The sequence below is a fragment of the Ailuropoda melanoleuca genome, chromosome 14 (assembly GCF_002007445.2).
Source record: "Ailuropoda melanoleuca isolate Jingjing chromosome 14, ASM200744v2, whole genome shotgun sequence".
Classification (NCBI taxonomy): domain Eukaryota; kingdom Metazoa; phylum Chordata; class Mammalia; order Carnivora; family Ursidae; genus Ailuropoda; species Ailuropoda melanoleuca.
The window spans coordinates 6,347,525-6,363,618 of record NC_048231.1 but is presented as its reverse complement, the minus strand read 5'-3'; the positions used below and the strand labels follow the sequence as shown (position 1 = coordinate 6,363,618).

Here is a 16,094-nt window from a genome sequence, read left to right as displayed (position 1 = left end):
AATAAAAAAAACCTGGGGTGGCTCAGTCTGTTAAATGTCTGCCTTTGGCTTGGGTCATGATCTCGGGGTACTGGATTGAGCCCCATGACGGACTCCCTGCTTAGCAGGGAGGCTGCTTCTCCCTTTCCCTCTTCTCTCCCCCACTCCATGCTCTCTCTCAGTCTGTCTCTCTCAAGTGGACAGACAAAATCTTAAAAAAAAAAAAAAAAACATAGAGAAAGAGACTCATAGATATTGTTCATTACTGAAGTCAGGAGGACTTGGGGGATTGGGTGAAAGAGGTAAAGGGGATTAAGAGGTACTAATTTCTAGTTATACAATAAGTAAGTTATGGGGATATAATGTACAGCATATAAAATATAGTCAATAATATTGTAACAACTTTGTATGGTGACAGATGGTAAATAGACTTACCCTGGGAATCATCTCATAATGTATAAAAATATCAAACTGCAATAATGTATACCTGAAACTAAAAGGATATTGTATGTCAATTATACTTAAAAAAAAAAAAAAAAAAGAGCCTGAGCTACTCTCATTCTCACTGGCCATGACTCTTACCTTCTATGAATTACTTCTGCATATCTGTTGTCTATTTTTTACTGCATTGATTTGTGATTTTTGGTGTTTATTTTCATATTCTGGATACCAATCTCCTAATAGTTTTTTTTTTAAAGATTTTATTTATTTATTCAACAGAGATAGAGACAGCCAGCTAGAAAGGGAACACAAGCAGGGGGAGTGGGAGAGGAAGAAGCAGGCTCATAGTGGAGGAGCCTGATGTGGGGCTCGATCCCATAATGCCGGGATTCTGCCCTGAGCCGAAGGCAGACGCTTAACCGCTGTGCCACCCAGGCGTCTCCCAATCTCCGAATAGTTTTATTCATTGCAATTATTATCTTCCAGTAGATTGTCTTTAAACTTTATATGTGATGTCTTTTGTTGAACAAGAGTTTAATGTTTTAGTGCAGTCAAATGTATCAAACATTTCCTGTTTTGGATTCTGTTTTCAGGGCCTGTTTAAGAACGTCCTCTATACTCTGAGGTCATAAAAATATTCTTTATATTTTCTTGCAAAGGTTTTAACATTTTTCTCTTCACATTTAAGTTCTTCTGCAATATGCTTCTGTGTGAGTTTTGTAATAGATAAATTCAGTCTTTGTCAGAAAAATTTAAGTATTTTTCATCACTCCAGAATGACGTTCAACTGGGTATCGAAGTGCAGATTAAGAATTATCTTTCTCCCAGTGCCGTGCAGATGCTATGACACTGCCTTCTGGCTTTCAGGGTTGAGAAATCTGTTGTCAACGTAATTATTTTTAGTCTGGTTGCCTTTGAGATATTTCTTTCTGGCTTTAGTGATTTATTGTTTAGCCTGGTTCAAGGCTCTCTATACTTCCTGAAAATGAGGATTCATATTTTCCCTCAATTCTGGAAAATTCCCAGGCTTGCTTTTCCTCCATTCTCTCTATTCTTTCCTCCTAGAACTCCTATCAGGCTTATGTTAGAGCATCTCCTTACGTCTTCTGGGTCTCTTAAACTTTCTTTCCTATTTTCCATTTCTTTACAGCTCTGTGTTGGATTACGGGTAATTCTCTCAGTCATATATTTTAGATAACTAATTCTCTTCAACCTGGGTCAAGTTTGCTGCTTAACCAGGCCAGAGCAATCTTAATTTCATTGACTAATTTTTTAATTTATTGACATGCCATATGGTTCTTTCTCAAATCTCACCTTTTTTTCTCAAAGTATTTTATTCTGTCCTATGATTTCCATTCCATCTTTTATATCATGAATCATTTTAAACATATTATTGTATAATATATTCCAGACTGTTGGATTATCTCACTTTCTTAATGTAGTAGTTCCTCTTATTTGCAGTAATGAGGCCCCTTCCCTGTGCTGGACTGTTCCTTTGTGTTCATCATTGATTGATTGATATTAACTCAATATCAGACTTTTTAAAAATTTCACTGTGGGAATTCCTTTGGCCTAATTGATAGAAGTGACCCCTTTGTGCGGATTTGCGCTTGCTTCTTCCAAGTATCTCAAAGACATAGGTAGGTAGGTAGGTAGGTAGGTAGGTAGAGAGAGAGAGATGGTAGATACAGAGACTGATCTTAACGTTCATTTCTTGATTTGAGCTACTTTACAATGCAAGTAGCATAGATTTGGACTCTAAACCTGTTTGAAATATAGGTTTAGTTTAGATTTCTCCTGGGAGACTTTTTCTTCCCACTTGTAGTCCTAGTCCTTTCTCTGGGTTAGAGATTTTCTGGTCCACCTCTCTCCCAGGGTACAAGCTTTCCAAGGGCCTGCGGCTATTATGGAGTATCCACTCCAATACATGGGCTCTCATGAGTCCTTATGATCTCTAAGCCCCTGAACATCTGATTCTTTCCCTTCCCCAGTACTCCTGGAATTTCTCTTTAGAAAAATTTTTTTTAATTAGCATAAACTTAAAGTATAACTTTTAAAAATATTTTATTTATTTATTGGAGAGAGAGAGAGAGAGCATGAGAGAGAGAGAGAGAGAACAAGCACGAGGGAGGGGCAGAGGCAGAGCGAGAAGTAAACTCCCCACTGAGCAGGGCACCTGATGGGGGCTCCATCCCAGGACCCTGGGATCATGACCTGAGCCGAAGGCAGACGCTTAACCGATGGAGCCACCCAGGTGCCCCAAAAAGTATAACTTTTTTTTTTCAAAGATTTTTTATTTATTTATTCGACAGAGACAGAGACAGCCAGCGAGAGAGGGAACACAGGCAGGGGGAGTGGGAGAGGAAGAAGCAGGCTCATAGTGGAGGAGCCTGATGTGGGGCTTGATCCCAGAACGCTGGGATCATGCCCTGAGCCGAAGGCAGACGCTTAACCGCTGTGCCACCCAGGTGCCCCCCAAAAAGTATAACTTTTTAAAAAAGTTTATTTATTTGAGAGAAAGAGAACACAAGAGGGGGTGGGGGGCAGAGGGAGAGGGAGAAACAGACGCCCCACTGAAAAGGAGTTGGATGCAGGGCTCAATCCCAGGACCCTGGGATCATGACCTGAGCCAAAGATAGATGTTTGACTGAGCCACCCAGGCACCCCCGAAAAGTATAACTTTCAAACAGTGTAATAAGCATAAATGGAATTTTTAAAGTTAATAAATTTAAGGTGGAAAATGACCATTCTACCAAGAAACTGGCTGAGTTATATCGCCAGCTATGTTTAATTTTTAAAGAAATGTTACTTTTTTCAACCACATATCTTTCCTTAGAATTTGGCCTGTTTGGAAAAAGAAATAGGAAGTGAGAGAAACAATACCACCAACTGTCCTTAAGGCCTGGGCCATGATATTTTCCTCTCTATGTGCCTTAATTCACAAAGTAAACCTTCTTCTACATTCACATCTGAAACAATGGGCTTCACGTAATGGCGCACTATATCTGCCTTAGCAAACGAATAAGCACAGCCAACAGAAGGAAGCCTGTCACCAGCTTCACTATCCCCTCTCCCATTCAGGGACAGTGGCCCATGGCTGTAATAACCCTGGGAAAGTGAGAAGCCGAAATCTATCACCTGTAACCTGCCAACGGTAGGGCAGTAGCCTACAAGCCTAGAGGATATATTTCTTTCTTCTCTAAAGCATTCCAATACGAAGCAGTGAAAAACAATTCAAAGCTAAACATACATCATCACCACTAGAGACAAACCGAAAGGCAGATCAGCACAGTGTCAGTGGAGGCCTCTTGCTGTTAGCAAAATGTCTACGATGTTAACGCCACCTGCAAGGCCGCTTGTGGCTCAGCCAGCCTCGCCCACCTCTCAGGCCTCCACCCTGTCACTCTCCTCTGTCCTCCACCCTCTCTTTCACCCTTTCTAACACCTCATACTCTCTCCCACCACCACGACTTCCTCTGTCAAAAATCCTCCCCACATCCAGCCCTGAGCGCTGTTAATTCCAACCCACCCTTCTGGTCTCAGTTCAAATATTGTTTCCTTGGAGCTCTGACTACAGTTCAGCTCAGAGTCCTTTAGGAAAGACTATCACGGCAATGTGTTCTTTCATTTAGTTCCTGCGATCAGGCTCTCATTAGTTCATTAGTTGATTAACGCATGCCTCCTCTAGATGAGAAACTCAACGAGAATAGAGACCATGTCTATTTTTGCTCACCATTGAACCCTCATCGTCTGCTCAACAAATTTTTACTGAATGGATGTGTAGATGAATTCATATTAGACGAAAAATAAGAGAATCTTATTTAGTTTTTCCTTGTTAAGATGAATCATCTGTGGGTTATAAAGCAGAAACTGAGGCTCTGCCAACCCAGCTCTTGTTGGCCAGACATCTGCTAGGAATGACAGCAATAGGCTTTGGCTCAGTTTACTGAGAGGAGAGAAGGTTCACACTAGGCACACTAGGCACAAGAGCCCAATAAGGGTCCACTGAGGTCAGACAGTACATCAGCATATTAGGCCTCAATTAACAACCCACATAACACATTCAATACAATGATGGGGGTAAGCCACCAAGCATAGGGCTGGGTACAGGACTTGGGTTCTAGGGGTTCTAGTCCCAGTGCTGCTGGAGTACGAACTTGGCCAATTAACATCTCTGACTTCAATTCCTTCGCCTGAAACACAAGGGTTAGCCTAGAAAGCTCCTAAGTTCCCTCAGCCTTAAGAAGGACTTCAGAACATATTCTCAAATGCATGCCACTCACAGATGTCAACACTGTGTACACGATGTGAGTCACTTGTCCTGTAAAGGAATAAACCTTGGATTATGAAAAATACCTCTACGGTAAGAGGCAAGACTTGTATACAGGCCAAAAAGAGCAAAGCAGTTCACTTCCAAGACAGAGTTGGCATGTGGCCCGACTATGTGTTCTATTAACAAAAATTATTTTTACTGAGTTATCAGGATAAACAACACCAAAAATTGACCTCATTTACTCCAGGACTGAAAGCTCTTTATCCAGTAAGTGGTCTTCCTTCTCATTCTAGTACTGACTCTACTGTGTTTCTGGTCACTCACCCACAGCTGGACACCTTACGGGTTTTGCCTGTATCTGTGTGACCATCTACTTCCCAGAACTTCTCCATGAATGCCTTCTTAAATACTGAAATGATAAATGCTCAGGAATTTTTGAAAAGAACAAAAACAACTCAGACATACTAACAATTATACCTAATGACAAGGAATTCAAAGACATGATTATAGACAAAAGGTTTTTTTAGGAGTAATTACATCATGTAGGTTGACATTTGGGAAGAAGCGGGCAAGAAAGAGACTTTAATACCATTTAATTTGTAATGTTGTTTTATGAGTTTTTAGAATAATAACAAACTACGAATGTATTACTTTCCTTTTTTTCTTCTTTATCATTTCCCTTTACAAACACCTTACATCTGAAGAGATTACTTGGTGTTCACTTTTTACCATATCCTAATTTGTTACTTCACTTCACCTATACAGGAAGGGGAAGTGGAAGGCAGTTCCGCCTTTTCATATTTAAAAACTCTTAGAAATTCACTTCTATAAAAATATCTAGTATGATATTGGATCATAAGCTCCCATATCCTTCAGTCTACATGTTGTAATTTCTTTTGCCTCCAGGTTTGCCTTAATATTTTGTTATTAAAGAAAAAGTCAGCCAAAGGTCCAGATCTAAGTTATCCCCTAAATTTCATCTAAAATGAAATTCTTGGCAATGGAATGAAATACATGTCAGCTATAACAGCAATTTTTGAAAAGTGCAATCATACTTTCAACAAAACTCTAAGATCAAATGAAATTTACTAAAGAAAGAAGAAGAAAATAAAAACTTCCTAAAAATTCTTCTGGAGGCGATTTTAAATCTGAGAAAAGCCCCTCTAGATTCCAAAAAGACATGTGAAATGAGCATTAGATATTTAATTAGTGTTAGATTTTTAAATGTTTTAAAAAGATTTATTTATTTATTTGAGAGAGAGAGAGAGAGCAAGTGAGCGAAAGAGCACACAAGCAGTGGGGAGGGGCAGAGGGAGAAGCAGAGGCCAATGCAGGCTCGATCCCAGGACTCTAGGATCATGACCTGAGCCGAAGGCAGAGGCTTAACTGACTGAGCCACCCAGGCGCCCATAATTAGTGTTAGATTTTAAATTGTGATAACTGAGGCCCATATTCTAACAGAAAAACTAGCACAAAGAGGCCTCGATAAATATGTTTAATGAATTGCTTGTTTTCACTATCACAATAGTTTCTGATTAATTAGACTTATAGTTCAGTAAATTTTGCTTTTATGTTATTTAGAGACTCCTGCTTAAGTCTTTACACTTGTGTCTTATATGAGTCTATGCCTGTTTTGATCACTTTTACTAGCTGTTCAACATTTAAATTGTTCTTGGTCTTATATAGTCTAATATTATACAGAATAAAGTAAATACAGCCAGTCTTAGAAAATAAAAGCACAGATGCAGAAATAAAAAAAAAATTCATGTCACAAAAGAGTCAAAAGTCATAATAAAATATCGCTAGAGAGTTAAAACCACCTTCCTCTACCTCAGACCTGTAAAAATTATTTGAAGATTTAAGTACCTCTATCATTTTTTAGCTTTAAAAGTAGCTTATCTCTTCCTTCACAAACACATGAGTCTTCTGACCATTACACAAGGCATCACAAATTAAATGAAAATTTATATTACAATATATTTGTCTTACATGATTCAGTAGAAAAAATTATTTTAATGAAGTGTCATAAATTATAAATAACTCATTCAAGATCAAGTAAAAGCTTAATAAATTATAAAAACTCTTATTATTGGATTATGATCTTTATTTAGTTTTCAATATACTCTATTGAATTTTGGGGGCTCACAGTCAAAATGGGTCTGAGAAGTTAATTTTAAAAGTTATTAAGCAACTCCCTTTAGCAACATCATGTATTAGGATAGAAGGCACTTGGTATTTTTTTCTTTTTTACTTACCAACTGCCGTTTGATACTGTTAAGAAAGTTTCTTTTATACATACAACTCAGGAGCCACCTGCATGGGCCCTTCATTCTTTAAGACATTTTCCTTAGTGATATTTAACACTGCCTGTTGGATTTATAAGTCTTTTCTCATGGCCAGACTGATGCCCCATTGGCGTTTAACCTGGTTTTACACATTTCTAGAGAACACTATCTCGTTCCTATAATCTTCCATGCATTTCTGCTTTGTTTTTAAAATTTTATTTATTTGAGAGAGAGAGAGAGAGAGAGAGGGTGAGAGAAAAAGAGAGCACGAGCAAAGGGAGGAGCAGAGGGAGAGGGAGAAGCAGACACCCTGCTGAGTGGGGAGCCCCACATGGGGCTCGATCCCAGGACCCAGAGATCATGACCCGAGCCAAAGTTAAATGCTTAACTGACTGAGCCACCCAAGTGCCCCCATGCATTTCTGTTTTAAGAAGACAACAGAAGCGCACCTTCTTTTCATTGCTCTTAATCACAAACTCCATAAAAAGCTGAGGCGAGCTCACGCCTGAATGGTCTAGCCTTTGCTATTGTCCCACAGGACCCTGGATTCTGAGAGGCTGGCTAATGGGAAGACTCTTTCAAATACGGTTTACTGGATGGTTCTTTGTGCCTTTTCCATTTCGATCTCTGACCTGTGACAGATAACTTTCACTGCCATAGGAAAATGTACCCATTTGGTTGGTCAGAATGAAAACAAAACAACATTCTTCTTTCCTCTCCCCAGGGAAAATTAGGAGCCTGAATGTTGATGTTCTCACACCAAATGATCTGACAACATTTAAAAATGCATTTGTAGTAGAGGGTTAACATGAGAGGAAAAAGAAAGGAACCTATCCTTTCAAACAGTCTCTGATTTCATTATAAAATCAACCAAAAAGAAAAAAAAATAGGGCTCTTGGCACTTTTTTTCCCTCAGAAAATGGGTAGAACACACTTTCTTTTCTTCTGCCTTTTCTAATTTGCCTTTGTGCTCTTGACCCAAGAAAGTGTATGTGATTACATATCAGAGAGATAATCAACCTGAATTGATGACTGGCATTTCAACAGACTAAACAGTAACATTTCACTACTGAAATCTTGGACAGTTTTCTAAGGGCTCTTTTTACAAGTGGGCATCGTAAATAGCCAGCACATTGAGGGTTTAATTATGAAATCAGAAGGCTTGATTCACCATCCTCTTGTCAGAGCCCAACACCTCTTCATTCTCAGACGCGATGTCTTCAAGATGTAACGACAAGCACTTACTGTGTTTGTGTCCCGGTCTTCCTCAAACTTTTCCAGCGCAGTGGAGTCCTGAGTGGGCTCCTGACCATCAGAAGTGACCTCCTCCTCTCTGCCTGGCAGAGTAAACTTTTCTTTCTGTTCTGTTGAGCGTTTTGATTTGAGAATGCTATTGAGACAATTTTCTGTCTCCTGCACAGCAGATTCAAGTCTGTTTTCCAAATCCTTTTGTTTACACTTAAGTGATTTTATATCATCTTTAATAATCTTCTGTCCTACTGAAGATGTATTTTGCTTGATGGATTTTGCTAAAGCTAAAATCTTCTTTAATGTGCCATCTTGTAAACGGAGTCTATTCTCTAGTTCCTGCAAGTGGAGAAAAGATTGTCACAAAAAGTACCTCCATTCAACGGCCACAAGAGTTAATTGACTTTTGTAAATCACAGAGTATTCTGCTCCACTAGTGGAAAGTATAAAAAAATTTACCAATTCATATCACAAAGAAGAAACTTTGGGTAAAACTTTTAAACCAATGTGTCATCCCAGATCAAAATCTCCAACAGATTTTGAAAGATATTTGAAGTTTATAAGAAGTAACAAAGAAAATTCTCACAACACAGTTCCTGGAATGTAGGAGGCAATCAACATGTACTTGTTAAGTATATAATATGTTCAAGATACAGCCTTTTTACACAATCAAAATACTAAATGGTAAGTGTCTACTTTGTGCAAAGCATTGAAAATAAAATAATTTAGAATGTACCCACATGAATCTAGTTTTAATATTTACAATTCAGAATAAAGCTTAAATCAATCTATCTAATGCAATATCTGAAATATAGCAGGAACTCATATTTACTCAATGAATGAACAAATCAGGCTGATTTGAGAACTCAAGACCAAAAGGAATTTGAGGTACTATAGTAGCTACTGATGTTACTGTTGAAATAGAATAAGCCTTAAAGTTACTAGGTGAACTCTATAGTATTTATCAGTCACTATCCTAATAGACTACCCAGTATTCATTCATTCATTCATTCATTCAACTAGCAGCAAATATTATGATGGGTTTTTTTTTAATTTGTAAAAATTTTTAAAAGTAATCTCTATACCCAACGTGGGGCTCGAACACACAACCCCGAGATCAAGAGTCACATGCTCTACCAACTGAGCCAGCCAGGTGCCCCTATTATGATAGGTTTCAAAGTTATGTAGACGAGGAAAATACAGTTGAGTCAGGTTCCTATAGTCTAGTGAGAGAGACACAGAAGTAAACAGACAATTATAACAGAAGGTGAAAAGATCCACGCTAACAAACTGCACGGGTCATTGAAACATATTAAGTTGGAAGAAGGGAGTTCCAGACTACAGTTTAGAATGATCCAGGTGCAGCCATGCGGACATTGCCATGGAGAGGGTGGCAAGTGCAGGCAGACAGCCATTTGGAAGTCAATGCAGGGGTGTGTGAAGTGAGGGTCTGCTCTGAAGAAGCAATAACGAGGGTCTTGGGGCAGGAGCAAATTGTACAGATATTCCAGACATGAAAGAGACAGCACTTAGTGTCTGACTGGATTGAGGAGTCTGGGAAAGGACGGATAACCAGGTTTCTGACTTGAAGCCTAGAGAGATGGTAGAAATATTCAGAGTCAGAGAACATGGAAGAAAAAGCAGGCCTACTGGTATGGAGCTGGGAGATGGAGAAAGGGAAGTTGAGTTATTTTCTTTCTTTTTTTTTTTTTTAAAGATTTTATTTATTTATTTGACAGAGATAGAGACAGCCAGCGAGAGAGGGAACACAAGCAGGGGGAGTGGGAGAAGCAGACTCATAGCAGAGGAGCCTGATGTGGGGCTCGATCCCATAACGCCGGGATCATGCCCTGAGCCAAAGGCAGACGCTTAACCGCTGTGCCACCCAGGCGCCCCTGAGTTATTTTCTGGACACGCTGAATGACAAAAGTGTATGACACCCAAGTATAGAGATGTCTAGTGGGGTCAGAAGACCTGTGCTGTAGCCCCTGCTCTGTCATTTCACCTGGGCGACCTTGTTAGTCCCTCATCTCTCCAGAACCCAGCTTCTCACATATAAAATGAGGGGTCTGAACATGATGGCCTCTGAGATTCCTTCTACCTATAGCAGAGATTCTATGCTAATTTTTCTGGAGAAGCCTGAGCTGAGCTCATATCTACCACTTTTTTAGTTATCCATGGCACCCAAACAGTGACCTGGACCTAATGAGCCCTGAGGTAGCCTGTCACAATATCACACCATGGAGAAGGCTTGCTTGATTCCCAGATCCCTAAAAGAAAGAGAGGAGGGGGTGCCTGGCTGGCTCTGTCAGAAGAGCATGCGACTCTCAAACTTGGGGTCATGAGTTCGAGCCCCGTGTGGGGCGTAGAGATTACTTAAATAAATTTTAAAACTTTAAAAAAAGAAAAAAAGAGAGATGAAGAATTCCCACACTCAGTTCAGCAGTGCTGCTCTGAGACTCACCCCATGAAATCTCTGGTTAAGCAGCTGTCTAAGAAGTAACCGAGAAAATGCTTTACTTTGTTTTCTTCTAGAAGACACCTCTCAGGCCTGCTTATATTGGCTAAGCAAAGAGTGAGAATCCAAAGAATGTGTTTTGAGGATGTGGGTCAAGGGCTGTGATCCTCACTGCAAGGGGCTAGGTGCTGTTGGAGTGAGGGAGAGGATTTTGGAAGCCCTACATCTGGAGAGAGCTCTAATTTAGGCCAGGAGTATGAAAGGTAATAAGGTAAAAATTATACAATTCCCATCCACCCCGATAAAGAATGCAAAACTGAAGCATTTCCCCCTTGGTCCTGTGGCATCAGATACATTCTTTGACTCCCCAGTATCTCCTGGAATCACTGTGCTTCTTTGAAACAAAGATCTCCAGGAGGTAGAGACTGGTCATGGGTGGAACAGTCTGGTCTCTGAGCGTCCAGAGTGCAGGGAAATGTTCAATTCAAATCATAAATGGACTTGGTCACTAAAAAAGAACATTCCCATTTTCTGTGACTAGTCAGAACCTTAATTATCTTGGTCACTTGAAGGGTAACTGGATTTCTGACCAAACACTGATTTCTTCATTGTAATTAATATTGATTCTGTTTTAATGTCCATCATGTCTGAACACTGTTTAATACCTGCAGTTTCTGCAGTTTTTCCTCAACTGCTGTTTGATCCACCGGCTTATCAGAAAAACTGGCAAATTCCTTGGAGATATCATCCAACGCGGCATTCAGGTCTGTGACGCAAAGCTGGTATGAGTGGTGTTCTTGAACATGACCTTCCAGTTTTTCCACAGAATCCTAAAAATAAAACCATTGACAATTCACCAATTATGTCTCTGAATTTTCTCACTCAGAAAACTATTCAATTGTTCACAAACACTTGTTTCATGAGGTTTTATCTTGAAATAGGAATAGGGCCATAAATTGTCCAGAGTTCTGAAGTATTCAGTAGTTGAGATATTTCAACGTAAAATCCCCTCCTCTCCCCTGAAAATGGCTTATTGAAATCACATTTGTCTCCCCCATGCTTCTTTGCCTTCATTTCATTCCTGAGGACAACTTACCTCTCAAGAGGTTTACAAAATATAAATGCTTCAAATTATATCATCAAATCACAAACATCTATAATAAAGCAGCTCCCTTAATTATCCTTCTTAGTAAAACCAAATATCCACAGTTGGAAATGAGACTGTATGAGATCAGCCTAACCTCAGATTCCTTTACTAAGAATTAAATTCCAACATTGTGTATTAGGAAAGTAATCCTAACTCAAGAGCAAACCCACCTTCAAGTTCTCTTCCTGGAATAAGAAAATAAGGTGGCCACACCTGATCAGAAAAGAAGTACTTATTAAACTGAACCAGTTACGATCAAGTGGTATCTCTTTATCTCTGCACATCTCCCAGGCTTAGAAGCAGGATTTCTCATCCACATGAGCCTTACATTGAATCTAACTTCCAAGATGCAAAGAATTATAGACAATTCTCTTATGAGAATACAGTCCCTCATGGCAAGCTGACATCTATCTCTTAACTCTTTTACCGTAGACCATTCATGCAAGAGAGGGAAACTGATGAGGTTTATACAGAACAATGAATGTACAGCTGACCCTTAACATGGGCTTGAACTATATGGATCCAATTGTGCACGGATCTTTACAGTGCAGAACTGTAAATGTATTTCCTCTTATGATTTTCTTAACATTTTCTTTCCTCTAGCTTACTTTATTATAAGAATACAATGTATAATACATATAGCATACAAAATACGTGTTAATAAACAGTTTATGTTATCTGTAAGGCTTCCCGGTCACCAATAGGGTAATAGCAGTTAAGTTTTCAGAAAGTCAAAGTTATATGCAAATTTTCAACTGTGTGTGTGCGTGGGGGGGTGCTCCGCACCCCTAGCCCCGCACATTGTTCAAGGGTCAACTGTAAAACATTCCAATGGACAAGTGGATGGATAGGTGGATGCATGGATCACTTTGACACCATCACTTTCAGAGAGATACATTAAAAAATATAAGGGGAGCCTGGGTGGCACAGTTGGTTAAGTGTCCAACTCTTGGTTTGGGCTCAGGTCATGATCTCAGGGTCGTGAGGTGGAGCCCTGCATCAGGCTCCCTACTCAGTGCAGAGTCTGCTTGCGAGTCCATCCCTCTGCCCCTCCCTGGCACACCCACCCCATGCATGTCTGTGTGCTCGCTCTCTCTCAAATAAATAGACAAATCTTTTTTAAAAAAATCTTAACCCTCTGACCCCTGAAAAGGAGAACTTGGATGAGAAAAAATAACACCATCACCAAATAATAGGCATTGGATTCCTCTAACAAAACTGACAGATTGAGGAGTTAGTATTTGTATCTAAAAATGACAAAATTAATGTTAAAAGTTTTTGATATACCAAAAGAACGAAAAATGATTCCAATTACAAATATGACATAATTATGCATAATTATGACAATCATTTAAAATTTTATTTTGACCATTTCACCTGTAGCTGTTGGAGAAGACTTTCGTGTAGATGCTTTATTTCCAGCCAAGGCCTTTCACTGAAGTTGGGATTTTTAGTGCACTCTAAGAGGTAACTTCCTTGAGATTTTAACTCTTTTAGCAAGGATGTCAAATCTTGTGCTTTCTGAAGGAATTTCTTATAAATTTTTAACTGAGCTTTCTTCTCCTGCAAACCATGCTGCAGAGCAAAGCCCACTTCCTGTTTCTTTTTTAGTTCTGTGAGCATTAATCTCAGATCCTCCTTACTTTGCAAATACTTCTCTCCTTCAAGTAGAAGCTTTTCTTGATGGCTAAGTTGAACAAATATTTTAGAAATGAAATGACTCTTAGCAATTGGAATGCTTTTTGATTATAGTAAAACATACATTATAATAAAAAGCATTAAAATAACACTAATATAAATTATTCCCAAAGACTCTTTTGGCATTAATGACATTCTAAATAGCACTAAGTTTAGCTCAGAAATCAAGACAGAAATTATTTGTAGTATTACTAAAAATATATATATATATATATGTTACACAATTGACCTGAGAACAAGCACTCAATAATTTAGATTACAGTTTTATTATGCTTAAGTATAATTATCTTATATATTTTTTTCTCATATAAGCAAAATAAATAATCATTCAGTATATGGACAAACTAACTGGTTTATACTTTCCATAACTTAAATTTAGCTTTGATCTGTCTTCCTAGAAAAAACATAAAATTCACATTTCCACTAAACAGTAAATGTATCTATTTAAGATGTGATACAAATTAAAAATTTTCACCAGAATTATGTCCACTGAATTTAGACAACATTTGCAATGTTTGCACATTTAAGAATCTCTTAGAATATATATTTAAGAGCATAATTATTCTACAGTAATACCATGCAGACACTGAAACTGTCTGGGGGAAGGGGGTTTTGGTAAGAAGCAGAGTGTTGACGGTGGAATGATAGACAAGCTAATTTGTTACCAAGACCTCCATGGGTTGATGAACCGGCCAAAGTAAACACTGCCTCAGTTAAGACAGTGGATTTCCTATCTGAGCCAGAGAACTACTCATCTTCATTTCTGCCTCTGACATTGTGGATGCCCCTGACATTACTGACTTTCTCTCCAATAGATATTGTATCCAAACCCAGGAGGCAGACAAAACAGACTTGTTATGACTTCGCGGTGCAACGAAAAGTCATGAAGAAGTGAAGGCGTTGCCCTTTACCTTAGGTATGTGTTGGCTAAATGGAGTGTGTTGTCCCACTGGTTCTTGATATCAGTAAGGGTCTTTGGAGCCAATGGAGCCTTGCTGCTCTCAGCCTGACCCATGATATCCTGTATTTTAGCGTCCCCTTCAGGCTTCAGTAAAATGATTTCCTGAAATAAACAAAAAAGATCTTAGAATCTCGTTTGCATTACTTAGGGAAAATACATATGCTATCTTTTGATTTTTACACATTATATTTAGATTCTGACTGCAGAATACATTTCAAAATTAACTTTTCATTTTTATATATGCCCAAAAGACAATGATGTCTCCTTCACATGATATAGAATTGGTTCTCAATAAATATTTTTCAGGTTGATCTCACTGCATTCCTCTTGATTTTCAACTGCCTTCAAATAAGATAGATGCCCAAAAGACCCTGGCAAATCCTTCTTCCTTCTACTCCATTATTTATTGATAGAGAGTTAGGGTAACAGCCGAACACAACATTTTTACACACTCAAGATGAGACTTAGGGCTTCCGCCAGGAAAATGCAGTGCCCCTTGTCAACTCTTGTCCCTCGGCTACAACGTAATTGATTCCCATTCCCTGTCCTTCCCTTTCCCTCCTTTGGTCTACACAATCAAGTTCCTCCCTAATTGGAAACGCTACTCCAGATTCACCCTCTTGGAAAACCTTTCACATATAATCCCAATTACTTCAGTAAGCGTCACCAACCCGTACAGCTCACTATGCATAACCATTTCTTCCTGTAATAACGCTTTGATTAATGTAATTTCAATCCTTCCGGGTTCCTTTTAAGTGCATGTGCTTCTGTCCCTTGCATCTTTAACTAACAATGTCTAGTGAATTTCCCCTTAGATAAAAAGTTGGCCAAGAGGAGCTTGAGATTTCCTTGCCCTCTGCAACCCCCTCAGCACCTAATAACCTTTATGAACCATACATATTCGCTGTGACCTCCTCTCCAGCCCTGCCCTTGACATTGCTGATGCCTCTCTGTACTGACCTATATTCTTTTTATATCCTAGCAAACTTCCACTACCACAGCTCCATAAGCACTGCCCTTACAAAGAGAGGATATACCTTCTCTCTTCTGTCTGCGTTAAAATAATTTTAGATCCATCACAGCCCTTCTGTCTTTTAAGCTCAGTCATCTGAATGCCTTCAGCCATTCCACAATGATCCTATTTTCCATTAAGAAACAAATTTTTGCAGTTTTCCTCTAAATCTTTTAAAAATTAGGGTTCACTCTGACCTCTGAAATTTAGTTTCCGCAGTTATACCTTTATTTTTTGGATTCTTTCCTCAAGCGGCATTTTGCCTTCAGATGAATTCAAAACCATAAGGGACTCTTTAATCCCTGCTATCCAGTGAATTACATCACGTGCAAGATCATTAAAGCTCTGGTCCTCTGTAGGAGGTAACTTATCCTCTTCATCAATTTCACATAATTGTCTCAAAAATGTCTGGTATCTATCAATCAAATGTGTTGATTCCACTATGATTTCTTCTTCTTCAGCAAGCCCATATTCCTTCAAAGAGCTGTTCAACTGGGCCAGAGATTCAAACTGTTCCCTGTAAATTCCAAACATCACTGAAAGTTTATAGCAGCCACACCACCATGTAAGAAACCATGTTAGCAGAAAATAT

At 39.0% G+C, this 16,094-nt stretch overlaps 1 protein-coding gene across 1 annotated transcript in view; it reads right to left on the bottom strand.

Annotated features, from left to right (window-relative positions):
* SYNE2 (spectrin repeat containing nuclear envelope protein 2) overlaps positions 1-16,094 on the bottom strand; it is a 267,176-nt gene that overhangs the window by 158,246 nt on the left and 92,836 nt on the right. The window contains 5 exon segments of the mRNA XM_002914161.4: positions 8,224-8,565; positions 11,350-11,514; positions 13,209-13,518; positions 14,441-14,592; positions 15,728-16,019. Of these exon segments, the coding sequence (XP_002914207.2) occupies positions 8,224-8,565; positions 11,350-11,514; positions 13,209-13,518; positions 14,441-14,592; positions 15,728-16,019 (1,261 nt within the window).